Here is a 14,022-nt window from a genome sequence, read left to right on the forward strand (position 1 = left end):
CTTAATGAATATATTGTTATTGTAAAAGCAGCGCTTTCAAGAAATCAACAACTTCTCAGAAATCTAATTGTTCAATCTGGATTACTTCTAGAAGGTGTTTGTTTCAACATCAAGAATAGTGATGTCCCCTAAGGTTTAATTATGTGATATTACTAAGAAGCCAAGGACGAATTTGTGCTTCATATTTAACACAAGTACCACTATATCACTGGAGCTGGGCAGAACCTTTTCAGAGCTTCAAGCTTCTTATGAAAAAAATAAATCACATAGAAATATTCATTTCATAAGGGTCAAAAGGTGGGCTCATAAACAGCTCCTTCCTCAATTTTGGCTTAGCCCTAAATTCATTAAGTTGGACTTCTACTATTTCACTTATACTGATAAAGAGAAACATTGTTACAAATAGAAATAATGCAAATACCAAAGCTTTAGTTAGCCAGTAACCTGATACTTTCCCGAAGCTCTACATCCCAAAATATGTTTGTACTTTTTTGTTTTCCAAATATGGTGCTATTGTTACAACATTAGTATAGAACTGTGGAGCTACAATCAAAATCTTACTCAGCCATGAAGCTTACTGGGTGACACTAAGCCAAACTTTTATCTCTCAGCCTAACCACTAACATGTGAATATATTCTACCACAGTTTCTTGGATAAAAGGCAGAACATAAATAAATAAAATAAAAATCTGTGAAATGAAAACATGAAAACACCAACTGCTTCCAATGCTCAGAATCTCAAAACCTTAAATGTCATGCAGATAAATGTAGATGACATTTAAATGTTTGGTAAATGAAATAGTGTCTCATATATTCCTAGCTGTTCATGAAATATGATGGGTAACAAAAGCCATAGTAATCCAGCAACATAAAATTAACGCATTAGCCATCTGTTAACTAAATCACATGCCTCAAAAGTTATCTCAAAACTGACAAATCTTCTAATGTAACCATTGGAAATCAGTAAGCACTCAGCTGGATGGAGTGCCACAGACAGCCTGCTGTTTGAATCTAACACAGAAAAAGAAAACAGTCCAGAATGTTCCCCAAATTGTAAATGAACTTGGTTCACCTTTGGCTTAAGATTTGCAATTTATGGTTTCCTTCAGTTGTGACACTGCATCTGCATAAGACGTGTCTGTCAGCATCAGTATTTTTAATTATTCATAAATTCTAAAGGTAACCCTCTACAACAAGGGTGTCAAATTTGATCCCATTGCGGGCACTATCAGAATTTTGTTTGCCCTTGGGGGACCGGGATGGGCATGACCTGGTTGTTGCGACTGACAGGGTAGGTGTGGCTAGGGTGGGCCAGGGCAAGGACGGCATGGGCCTGTTCCTCGCCATCTCCAGGACAGCTTCGCGGGACAGGTCTAGGCCTATCGCAAACTGGATCTGGCCCGTGGCTTGCATGTTTTACGCATCTACAACATCCTTTTGAGAAAATTTATTTGGGGAAGTATCATACCTAGAATCTCTCTTTCTAACATTCATTTGTCTATGACAAATAAGAATTTTGATCTTCCAGATTTTCAGAAATATTGCTAGCTTATATTTTAGAATCAACATTTTATTGATTGTTATAGGGGAAGGAAGGGAAATTGCCATTATTGTACTTAGTCATTTAAATGATGAGTTTTAAGTACAAAGTTTGCTTGTACTAAATTAGTGTTCCCCACTTTGCTAGAGGTAACACATATTTGGGCTGTGTTAGGTAATAGATTTAATTTTCATTCAGAATCATATTAATAAATCAGTTTTTATTTAATGATTAATTTTTTTTGAGCCTTTGCAAGTAGAATTTTCTTTACCATCAATTCAGCAATGGACATATACCCATGTTTTGATGGCTCAATATGGACCTGATACTTTAACAGGTTCTAAAATATCTGATATATTACAAATACAATTCACACCATTTTTTTCTTCTGTCAAAAAGAGAAATGGTAAAGGAACAGCTTAAAATATCTGTAACAAATATACAATAAGCTTATAATCAAGAATTGAAAACTCGTCTTTTCAAGCCAATGGGGTCAAATTTTGAATACTAAGTTTATGATCTGTAATTTAAAACTGAAATTAATCTATCAAAATATTGTTTTTCATATCTATTTGACACCTTCTAGATGCTTTGTAACGAATGGACTGATCATTATTTGTGTTGGTGTTGCAAAAAATGTAAAGGCACCCTAACATTTATATTATGGTATGTTCTTCTTTTTACCTCGTTTGGAAAAATTGTATACAATATGTTCACAGAATTGCGGAGTAAACTGTTTTTAAAGGTACACATAATGAACTGAATTATACATTAACTGTTGGAGAGGGGAAATATTACAATTCCTTATATAAAGGATTGTATTTCAGAGAAGTGATATTAGAGAAAATGATATCTTTTCTGTTAATCAGAAAATGTCACATTATTGTTCTCTTTTGGGGGGGGGAGAATGCACAAGCTTGGGGAATATTGGATGTTTACTTTGCTATTTTAAAGACTTATAGATCAGGTGAACTTGGGATAGATATGCAGTTCCAGACTCTGTTTTTTATGAATTATGCATTTTTCCTTCCTCTTCAGTGACCGTTCATTTTTATTTTATGTATTTTTGTTTGAAATTGATTAATAAACTATTTGAATATTAAAAAACAACAAAATTAATTTTTTAAAGTTTGAGATCTGAGATTAACCATACATTTTCTATCAAATTTGTAACAGTATTACATCAAAGTCTTCTTAATAAAAATAACCAATTATAGCAGTGCCATCTACTGGAAGAAGGAAATTAGTTACAGTATTTAAAAGTTACATGGAATACTCATTATTCCTAGTTATTTTAAAATAAGTTTCTTTCAACTCAGTGGAATCTTCTGAACAGATATGATTAGGACTGTACTATATCTGTATTACAAAAAACCCTACTCAAGAATGACGATTTCCCAACAATGAAAGCAATGCAGTGGATTCATACCGCAAGAGAGCAAATACTATTGTTGCATTTTGGAAACCCTGTTTTAATAGCTCTGTAACTGCCACATCTACAACATTATTATTTTCTTAACCTGTCAACACTTTCTGTTTTACCTCTGCAAGAGAAAAGAAATAAGCTCCATCCAAAGACATCTTCTTTGACAGAAAAAGAACCGTTAGCCACCAAAATAATTAAGAAATGCCAGTTAAAAAACTCATGTTAATGACCCATAACTCGTTTGAGCCAACTAAAAATTAATTTTGAGTACATAAATCAAGAAGAAATTACCTGATCAATTTTTATAAAGTTAGAATAGATACAACAACCTATGTCTATGTGTATAAACTTTAACAGACATTTTTCAAGTTTTACCAGTTTAGAGTCATACTAAATTATGTTAAACATTTAATTTGCAAATAGGACAGCTTCTTTCATTAATACTATGGCTTAACAATTTCTTATTTTCCATAAGCATCACAGTATTCATTTCCCAATCTCTGTGTCCTTCAAAAAGCTAGAAAATTCTTTCTTTTCTACTACACCAGAATCTAATCAATCAATGAAATTGACTAATGACAACAAAGCAAAAAGCAATTGAAAGATTTAATAAGAGCTGCCAATCTGGGCAACATTTCATGGGGTCCAGGTATTGGTGGCCATCAGCATGATTGTATATATTAATCTCCATAGCAATATGCTTTTTAATACCACTTCCTAGGTAATAGAGCTTGAAAGGTTCTCTTTTACCAGTGTGAGGTTCTGATAAAATGGACTAAATAAACCTTAGTTTTAACCAGCATCGCTACTTTTTATATTCTTAACACATAACACTAATCAGTCAACCCTAAAGCAAATTAACCCTGACTGTTCTTTGGAAGGACAGGTGCTGAAGCTGAAGCTCAAATTCTATGGTCACTACATGAGAAGAGAGAACTCATTGGACAAGACTCTGATGTTGGGGAAGATTGAGGGCAAAAGGAGAAGAGGAGGGCAGAGGATGAGATTGTTAAATAGTGTCATCAGCACAATGAACATGAATCTGGGCAAACTCTGGGAGACAGTGGAAGACAGGGGGGCTTAGCATACTATGGTCCATGGGGTCAGGAAGAATCATGTATGACTTAGCGACTGAATAACAACACGTAACACATTTTAAAAGAAATTAAAATAATTCTGGATCTGAATTGTTAGACATTTGTTAAGCAAATTCTAAGACTTAGAAAGCTACTAGGCTAAGGCAGACATTTTGACATGAAACAACTATGTAATACTTTTTCCAGGATGCATGATTTCTGGCCCACTGTCAAAGAGGAACACCCCCTTTCCAAGAGCATTTAAAAAAACAAAATGTTGCTGTTTCATTTTGACAAAATATACATTTGGATTAAATCTTAGCTTCACTTCATTTTTATTTTACTTTAATCCCTCACTTATTATATTATAAGTAACTTAAGGTAGGAAACATTGTTAATACTCCTCCCTCCTTCTGTTTTCCCCACAACAACAAGGTTAGCTGGGCTGAGAGAGAGTGACTGGCCAAAAGTCACCCAGTCAGCTTCAGAGCCTAAAGAGGGGCTAGAACTCCTGGTTTCTAGGCCAGCACCTTAACCATTACACCAAAGTGGATAATTTGGATTAGCCAGTAGAGACACTTGTCGTCATTAAATATTGGCTTCTTAACTATTCCTAACAGATTTTACAGTTAAAACAACACTTACCTCTCATAGATTGTTTTTAAAGTTAGTTGATCTGGAACACCTTCTGTTTCTTCCAAATATAATATAAGCCAGGATGTTCTATATGGCCATTGCTCTGTCAAGTTGATCCAGCTTGCCAGCCTATCCCAGTTGAAAGTGATCTGATTAGCTCTCAATAAACGTCCTATAGAGTTGAAAAAGTTATATGCTCAGCAATACGGTTCACATTCCTACAAAATAAGGTCAGCTTAGTACAAAATTTCCTAAGAATCACATCTCAGTTTCCAAGTCATTTTATGCTCTTCTGAATTAACTGTGTATTCTAACATACCAAAATCATAGTATTTTAGCACAAATATATGATTGACTGTGTGAGTATCAATAAGGATTTTTATTTTACATTATTCATAATCATTAACAATCTAATTACTGAAATTTCATAACAGAGATTTGTCGTCCCAACTACATCCTTGAACTATAAATCTAATGGATTTGTTTAACAATCCAAACATTTTAAAAATGTGGGAATCAATACTTCACATATTGTTTCTAAAGTTTAATGCAATCTCCAAATGTTGCATTTTGTACCTGATACTTTTTCATTCAGATCCATGCTTCCACTAATGGAATAGTTTCATCAGAAAAGGGAGAAGCTATTCCTTCTGAGTACATACATACCCCCTACTGCAGCCTGATATCCTTCTGAAAGGACAGATGTACAAGAAGTCCAGAAGAAAGTGACAACTATCTCCCTCTCTCTTTAAATGGAATGAGCTTTTATTTATTCCTTAAATAAACTTTCATTCACAGAAAGGAGTATTTATTATCTAGATTATTTTCACAATAATTTAAGAGACAGTTTGTTCAACAAATAATTAATCCATAACAATTCTGTGTTGTTTTCAGCGGGCTTCAATTGATAAGAATTGAATTGATTCCTTATTCTTAACTAAAGAACAATTACACCAACTTACTCTTTGCAGAAGTGTACTCTTTAAACGAAAGTATATTCTGCCACCACAATGCTACCATACTTTGGAAAGTTTATAGGACAGAAGTATTGTTCTCATATTTCTAATTTTAAATTGTCACGTGAATAGCTCCAAATTCATGTAATTTTTAATAGTTCTTAATTTCACTACAGAGTGCAAAAAAATTAAAAACAAATTACCATACTTTTCAGAGTATAGGACGCACTTTCCCCCCTCCAACAGGGTGGAAATGTTGGTGTGTCTTGTACACTGAATACAGTCATTTTTGGCCCCCCAAAATCCCGCCCTGCACATCCCATTTTTGCCAAGAACAGGCCTGTTTTTTGCAAAAATGGGATGCGCAGAGGGTTTAGGAGGCCTGCAAAGTACTCCTGGGCGCTAGTGAGGGCAAAAACGTGGTCTGTAGGTGGCTTTGGAGGCCAAAAACATGGGCTCATCTTTTGCAAAAACAGTGATGGTTCTGCCCTTCCCAACCCTCAAAAGCACTCTACAGGCCCCATTTTTGCAAAAAAAGGGCCGTTTTTGCAAAAAATAGGCCCGTTTTTAGCCTCCCAAACCCCCATGCGTCACGTTTTTGCCCTCCCTGGCCCCCATGACCACTCTGCAGGTCTCCCAAACCCTCTGTGCATCTCATTTTTGTGAAAAAATGGGACACACTGAGCATTTGGGAGGCCTGCATAATGTTCCTGGAGGCCGGGGAGAGCAAAAACTTTTTTTTCTTGTTTACCTCTTCGAAATCTTGGTGCATTATATTCTCTGGTGCATCTTATAGTCCAAAAAGTACAGTATATTCTTATTCCCCAGTACTACACTGGCAAACTGCTTTCAGCATGAAGACCAAGATTATAAATATTTGGCACTGATAAGTAAACATACCTGTCACAGAAACAATATTAAGCAATCGCCTCATTGTCTGTGGGCTAATATCACTGAACCAGTCTTCTGTAACCAATAGCTTGGTCAAATCAAAAGACATCTGACGTGTAATGGTACGCTGCATTTGCCTTCTTCTGTAGGTATCCTAATAAAAAGAAAGTGGTGTACTTATACTATTTTCATATAAAGTATGCCAGTAATATGGATTTTTTTTTCAAATCTCAGAATCCCTTTAAACTTTTTCATTACTTCTCAAATGTTATTAAACTTATTATTGGAGCTCTATATAATTAAACTCTGCTTTATCCCAAATGTTTTAATAGGAATTTGCCTTATCAGAAGTTTACCTACGATGCAACACAGAAATGTATTAAATAATATCGCATCAAGTCAGATTAAGATCCCAAGGATCACTTTCAAGTAATAATTGCATCAATACAGAAGCCTTTCTTCTTTCTTTTTCTACCCAGTAGGAAGTAAAAATTGTCAATAAAGTTGTAAGAGATACCATTTCCTCATTTATATGCCAAATCTGTAGAAACACTCAGCTTGAAAGGTTTTCATCACATCTAAATTAGATCCAACAAATCCCACTTAAATCTATTGGACAACTGTTTGATAGAACATTTTCAATGATTTTTCTTCCATGACTGCCAATTTCTTACCCTTCTATTGAGAGCTGTTTTACTTCCAAGCTTAGTCACATCTCCCAGGCTATTCTGTGAAATTCTTCGATCAATGTCTTCATGAAATCCTAAAAATATTTTCTGATTAAAATACAATTCTAATACATTATAGGTTATTAGCACCTTTTTTAATTCTTCCTTTTTATTCATAAAATGCTCAAAGCAATATAAAAATACAGAATAATTAAAAACTACCTGTGAAAATAAATCTACTGTATTTGCATATTCTCTCGCTCTCCCCCTCCCTCCCCCATCTCTCTCTCTCTCTCCAGCTAATACTAATAATCTTATTTCCTATTTATAATCTTGCCACCATACCTGAACTATCTGTATATGGAACATCTCCATTCGTGGTTGCAGCTACCATCATCTTTTTAGCACTACTGAGTCCACGACTATTAAGAAATACAGGTAAATGAACTATATTCCTCATGTAATCATGTCCGTTTATATTTGAGTCTCTTAGTACACTGTTCAGATTCTGATTAATTGCCTTGATAATGATATGAGGATCACTAGCAAAAATGGCAATAAATGGACCTTTAGAAAAAAGGACTCGGACCTGTGAAAAGGAAAGAAAATTAATTAAACTGAGGAAGGGAGGGAGGATCACAACTAGTTCAGGGCACAATTATTATGTAGTACTTCAGGATGGAAGATGTCCCATTGCTGTTTCCTTCTGATTACATATATTACAAGTAGTATATATAACTCATGCATTTTGCCTAGAACTGTAAACTTTTAAATATTTCTTAAGACATAAAACGTCTGGCAGGCAATATATGTGAAATACAGTTTTCATTACACCCAAGAGACTGCCTGGACAATGAAGCTTTCCTTGAACTAAATGTAGTCTCCATAATGTTCCTGGGATGGCTTAAGAAATTGCTCAAAGCACTGTGGCATGGAGTGAGAAACAAGAGTGCCTCCACTAATCGATGATTACTACATCAATTGATTATCATTTTAAAATTAGCATGCATTTGCGTTTATAATCACTTTTATAAATTTCTACTTAGGAATAAGTCCACTGAATCTATTGAGAGGTTTCCAACAAAAACATGCACAGAATTGAGCTACAAATCTCAGGGAAAGCAGTGAAACAAGTAGCTATAATTTGCTTCACTGATTTAAGAAGAATTTAATTAGCTAAATGAATTAAAGCAAATTATTAGAACATTTCCAATGTCTTGCCTTATAGCCATATTTGAAAGGCAAATCAAACACTTACTGTATCAAGCATCTGTAAAACTTTATCCTGTTCACAGGCATCCAATCCATCAATAATTACTACAAGCCTGGTTTGATTCTGAGTAAAGCTATCTATAGTTTTTGCCATTTTTGCCATCAGCTCCACTTCACATTTAAGAACCTACAAAAATAAAAATGCAGTAATCTTAATGTCAATCCTAAAGGTTCCCCTCACACATATGTGCTAGTCATTCCCAGCTCTAGGGGGCGGTGCTCATCTCCGTTTCAAAGTCGAAGAGCCAGCACTGTCTGAAGACGTCAATCATACAAACATGTTAAAAGAGGCAAACTTCTAATTTAAATGCATTTTCCCCAGTATTTAAAGTAGCAAAATCTTTTGAGTCATTTTACTCATAATGTTTAATTTTCTATTTTAGCAGTCCCCAACATTTTTGGCACCAGGGACCAATTTCATGGAAAACAGTTTTTCCATGGACCAGGGGTGGGGGTGGGGGATGGTTTCAGTTTCGCTCACTCACCTGCTGCTCACCACCAGCTGTGCAGCCTGGTTCCTAACAGGCCAGTAACATGGACCAGTACTGAACTGTGGCCCATGTTTGGGGATCCCTGATCTTATTGATAAAATGCTTTATTTTTATGAGTCTTCATGATCACTTACAAGTTAAATTAAACTCAGAAAGTACAAAACTGATTCAGGAACATTCCAGAGAGCTTTAGAACATTCTAGTCCCCTTCCATTCCAGGAAAGCTTGTGACAGTTTCCAGAACTGAATCCTGCAAATCAGAAGTGGTTCAAAGCATAATGAGAGTAGTCTGCCTCTGAAATGGGCCTGTTTCAGTGGTGGGTTTCTACTGGTTTGGCCCAGTTCGGGCAAACAGGTAGTGGCGGAGATGGGAGGCTCTGCCCACCCACCCAGACGTCATCACGGACGCTCTGATGTGCCGCATGAAGCGATTTCGATTCTGAATTCCGAACCGATTCCGAACTGTTAGTGAAGGTAAGTGGAACCCGCTACTGGCCTGTTTCCTTTAGAAAAAGATATGCAGAATGCTTTAAACCACTTTTAGTTTGGGGAATGTACTTCTGGACAACTACCTTACTGTCCTCATAACAGCATGATCTAGAGGGAAATCAAATATTCTGCCTTCTCTGGAACATTTCATACCTAAATTGTGTGTTCTGCAACTCTTTAAACAAAACTCACGTAATTCAAAACTGCTATATAATATAGTACGTACTTTCATAAACCCCTCACTCTTCAGTTTGTGTAGTTTTGAAGCAGCGCTGTGAAGCCGTTTTCTCTGTGAATTTAAGATGGAGTCCATCACTTGCCACCACGTGCGACAGTTCAAGATAAAGCTCAAACCCACAACGCATAAAAATGAAATCAGAATAGCATTCACTGTCATGTTTTCAGGATTTACTTTGAAATAGGCTATAAGAGTGATCCCAGACACAATGCAGCTCAGAATAAAGAGGAAGATAACGAAAGATGGGAGACAACAAGTTTTTTTCCATTTCTTTTTACCTAGGAGACAAAGCAGCAATTTATAAATATGTAATTTATAACTTCAAATACATACATTTTACATCATTTATATTCTGCCTTCTTGATTACTAGGCACCTAAGTCAACTAACTACAAAAAAATTAAAAATTCACAAAACTATTATTATTGTTATTCAAATTAAAAACCATGGCTAAATAGAAAGGTTTAAACCTTTTTATACCTACCGCCCACTTTTGTATCTGTTAGTAGTAAAATTTTCTAACCGCCCACCAGTTCCACAGTAATGTGCCGTGTATCGTCGTCTGCACATGCCTCTCATGCATCGTAGAGTGGGTTGGGGGCGGCAGCTACCAGCTCTGCTTGTCTGTTACAGCTGGGTGTGTGGGGGGAGGTGCACAAGCTATTCTGGGACGAGGCTCTTTTGTTTGCAGTCGCACTATAGCCCCATTTAGTTTCACTTACGTAACGTGAACTAAACTTATGCGCAGGCGATACAAATAGTATATTTTCAGAAATTTAAATTGTCACGGGGAATTTTATGAAAACCTAATGAAAAAGTTTTTAAATAATGCTATGAAACTTTTTTAAAATGTCAATTTAATTTAAAAAAAAGGAAAATGCTTCAGTATCAGACAAAACCCCTACCGCCCACCATGAAGGCTGGAACGCCCACTAGTGGGCAGTAGGGACCAGGTTGACCACCACAGGTTTAAACCCTTTCCTGAAAACAGAAAGAACAGGGTTTGAATTTTATTCCTGTATTCTGTAAATTGGATATGATAGAAGAGAAGGCCTAATTCTGGTTGCCTAATAAATGAAGCTCATTAAAGTTAGGATAATTTTAAGTGAAACTCTCCTGTTGCCCTTGTAAAAGCCCAAGAAAAGCAGATTCATCTAGAGTCCTTATCTGTGTAGAGAGTATCTACACAACAACATTCTGTATTCCTTTTACTTAAAGGATGTAAAATCCCATCCCTTTAAGTTATGGAAATTTTGCAACTAAGTTTCCCATATGGTTCTAAGTCATTTAGGATTTTGAGTAGAGTAACCATCACTTATATGTCCTAGCTTTGCATTTTAACATGAAACAACACTATGTATCAAGATTATTTATTTCTTAGATTTATATTCTGCATTTGCTTACAAGAGCTCAAGAAAATTCACAAAAGTGTTTAGCAGCAGTCCTGTGAATCCGGTGGCACTGAATGGACCAAAAACACCAAGTAAGTTTCCATAACCAAGGTTGGCCTTGAGCCTGGGGCTTCCCATTCCTAATCCAATACCTTCATCACTTCACATTGACTGAATCATAAAAGAAAAATGTATTTTAGGGTGGAAGGGGAGGGATGTGCTTTCAACCACTTCATACCTTGAGTTTCTTCAGTTTTGAATACTCGAAAAAGACGTGTTGCTAAAAACCCAAATTCTCTCTCACAGGCATCTGAAAGGGTGGCAATCATTTCAGCCATTGAGGTTTCTCCACCTACACTAGACAATCTATTGTAATCTGTAAAGAGAAACCTTAAACAACAAATAATTGTAGATTGTTACTGATTGGTACAAATTGAATTATTCCTTTTATTAGGACATTTTTAAATTGCTGAGCTTCCATTACTAATCCCATGGTTTTCATTTTAATGTATTATTATTAAAGAAATGATAAATTAATTCATTCAATAATTCCCATTATTTATACAAGTATTGAGAGTATTCTTCATAACGATGCAAGATATTTAAAACAAACTATAGAAATATTTTTGATTACATATTTAATCCAAATGCCATCTTTGTAAGAGGTTGAGCAAGTAGAGAAAATTCAGTAGCACAAAAAATTCAGAGCACAAAAAAAACCCCATCCAATCAGAGCACAGCCAAGCTCCCACCCAATCAGTTCAAACCCCCACTAGCAGTTAAAAAGGAAGAAACAGCTGCAATCACACATTGCTCCCAGAAGCACAAAGCTGAAGCCTGAAGATGACGAATGAGACTTCGTCGAAACGTCGCCAAAACACTTCCAATTTTACACGGGAGAAAACCTGAATAACCAAAGACCTACATACAAACACCCGCGAAAACCTCAGAAAACAATTCAGTAGTTGTTGGTAGTTTTTAAATAACTTGGTAAAAGTCTTCCTAAGAATACATTTCTGCATTGGTTACCAGTAGACTATAATGATAATTTTATTACAAGCCAGATTGACACTGTGATACTAAAGAGTTTTCTACATAATTTATAGTGGGCTAATAACCTTAATGCATTTGCATTTCTCCTTCCTGGGAAGCACAGTGTGCAAGGCACCTATTAAGTTCTAAGACTGTTTAACAAATAAAATGTGGATTAGACATTTCATCATGTTCCATTATTTTATTATATTTCATTATTTTTTTTACTTTTAGTGATAATAAAATTCAGAAACTAAAAACTAAAACTCTACCAATAATAAAACTGCCTACTAGTTCTAACTGTAATTTAGTAACAAATGACACTGAACATCAAATGATTACCTGAATAAAAATATAATTATCTACTGGGGAAAGATCACAGATTTTTCTAGAGCACAGAAACAGTGCCTTTTCCCATGTTCACATAAATTATGTTGGGTACAAAGAAGAGCTCCTCTCAAAAATACAGGTAGTCCTAGACTTATTACTTATTTGAGCCCACGATTACATTTGTAAATTGTGATGGTTGTTAAGCGGGTGATGACATGATCACACCCAATTTTACCTTTTTTTTGTGGCAATCATTAAGCAAATACAGGGGCAAGTAAAGCAAAGGTGGTCATTAAGCAAATCCATTGTTAGCTATGGGGCATTTTCTACCAGAAATCATAAGTAAATGCTGATTTCCAGCAAAAATATTGAAAACCATGGTCACATGACTGTGGGACACTGCAAATGGCAGTAAATCCAGATCGGCTGCTGAGTCCCCAAAATGCGGCCATGTAACCACGGAGGGGTTAGCCATTAGAAGTTTGAATCCAGTTCATGAATACCTTTTTCAGGAAGTGACTGGTTGTAAGTCAAGGACTACCTGTATGGGAGAATTAAGTCTTTTAAATAGAGTTTGGAAACAGTACACAGTGAGTTCACAGCGAGTCACAGATTCCATGTAGTGAGAAGAAATCAATACTGCACTTTGGTTCTAGCATTCAGGCCACCTGCAATTTTTATCATAAAATTTACAAACAATCTTACAGAGCATAATATAAACACAATATAGATAAGTTATCCATCACTGTGCCCACAACTAAAATATCCATAAAGCAGCACAATGGCAAGCTAGTGTATATAATCTTGGCCTCTGCTGAATTCTAAGTTTAGAGATAATTTCAGGTATATCTCAAAACTGCAAAACTGAGTTCTTGTTGAATCCCTATTCTTTGACATGTCTCCTGACTTTTCAAAAGATTCCATCTCATTTAGGTTAAATTATAGTTTGTTTGCCCATCCTACCCATTATTAGTATCAGATACTCTTATTTTTGGAAAGCATTAAAATGTGCCTATTCTAGAAAGTCTTAGACACAAACCCATAATGAAAGGTGAGACTTCCTGCTATGAATTTTTCTTGTGTGTGACATGTGGTATTCTGCAGATATTGAGGATTTTATTTATTATGGATTGCTGATTTTTTTTTCTCTTTTTACTATAGAGAATAAAATAAGTCACTAATCTCTTCAGACTCAAAAGGGATACAAACCTTAATATAGAAATGAAATAAATTTAGAATTCAATCCACTTTCTTAGATTTAAAGAGAAAGAGTGAGAAAGATCCTATCAGTGGCACTGAGCTCCAGGCAAGTTGCTTCAGTATAAGTATACATTAAATATATGGGAATAAAATAGAATCTTGAGAGACACAAATAGAGGAATGACATAATATCAAACTATTGAAATGACCAGTATTATTATAAAACAATGCCTCCCAAGAAATCAATCCAATGTTGATGGACTATTAAATGTTACTTATTAAAAGTTACTTCAGAATGAATAGACCTAACATGAAAAATGACAAGTTTTATACATAATGCAGCCATTTATGAATTTTCAAGCAAAGCATCAGAGTCCATAGCTAATA

General features: G+C 35.4%; 1 protein-coding gene across 4 annotated transcripts in view; it reads right to left on the bottom strand.

Annotated features, from left to right (window-relative positions):
* KIDINS220 (kinase D interacting substrate 220) overlaps nt 1-14,022 on the bottom strand; it is a 65,910-nt gene that overhangs the window by 23,277 nt on the left and 28,611 nt on the right. For all 4 annotated transcript variants that reach the window (XM_058178101.1, XM_058178082.1, XM_058178109.1 and 1 more), the window contains exons 16-22: nt 11,312-11,463; nt 9,672-9,961; nt 8,452-8,592; nt 7,539-7,782; nt 7,200-7,288; nt 6,535-6,679; nt 4,688-4,850 (exon numbers count right to left, since the gene is read on the bottom strand). In XM_058178101.1, coding sequence (XP_058034084.1) covers nt 4,688-4,850; nt 6,535-6,679; nt 7,200-7,288; nt 7,539-7,782; nt 8,452-8,592; nt 9,672-9,961; nt 11,312-11,463 — 1,224 coding nt within the window. The remainder of the gene's footprint in view (nt 1-4,687; nt 4,851-6,534; nt 6,680-7,199; nt 7,289-7,538; nt 7,783-8,451; nt 8,593-9,671; nt 9,962-11,311; nt 11,464-14,022) is intronic.

This window comes from Ahaetulla prasina, chromosome 1, assembly GCF_028640845.1.
Source record: "Ahaetulla prasina isolate Xishuangbanna chromosome 1, ASM2864084v1, whole genome shotgun sequence".
NCBI classification, from domain to species: domain Eukaryota; kingdom Metazoa; phylum Chordata; class Lepidosauria; order Squamata; family Colubridae; genus Ahaetulla; species Ahaetulla prasina.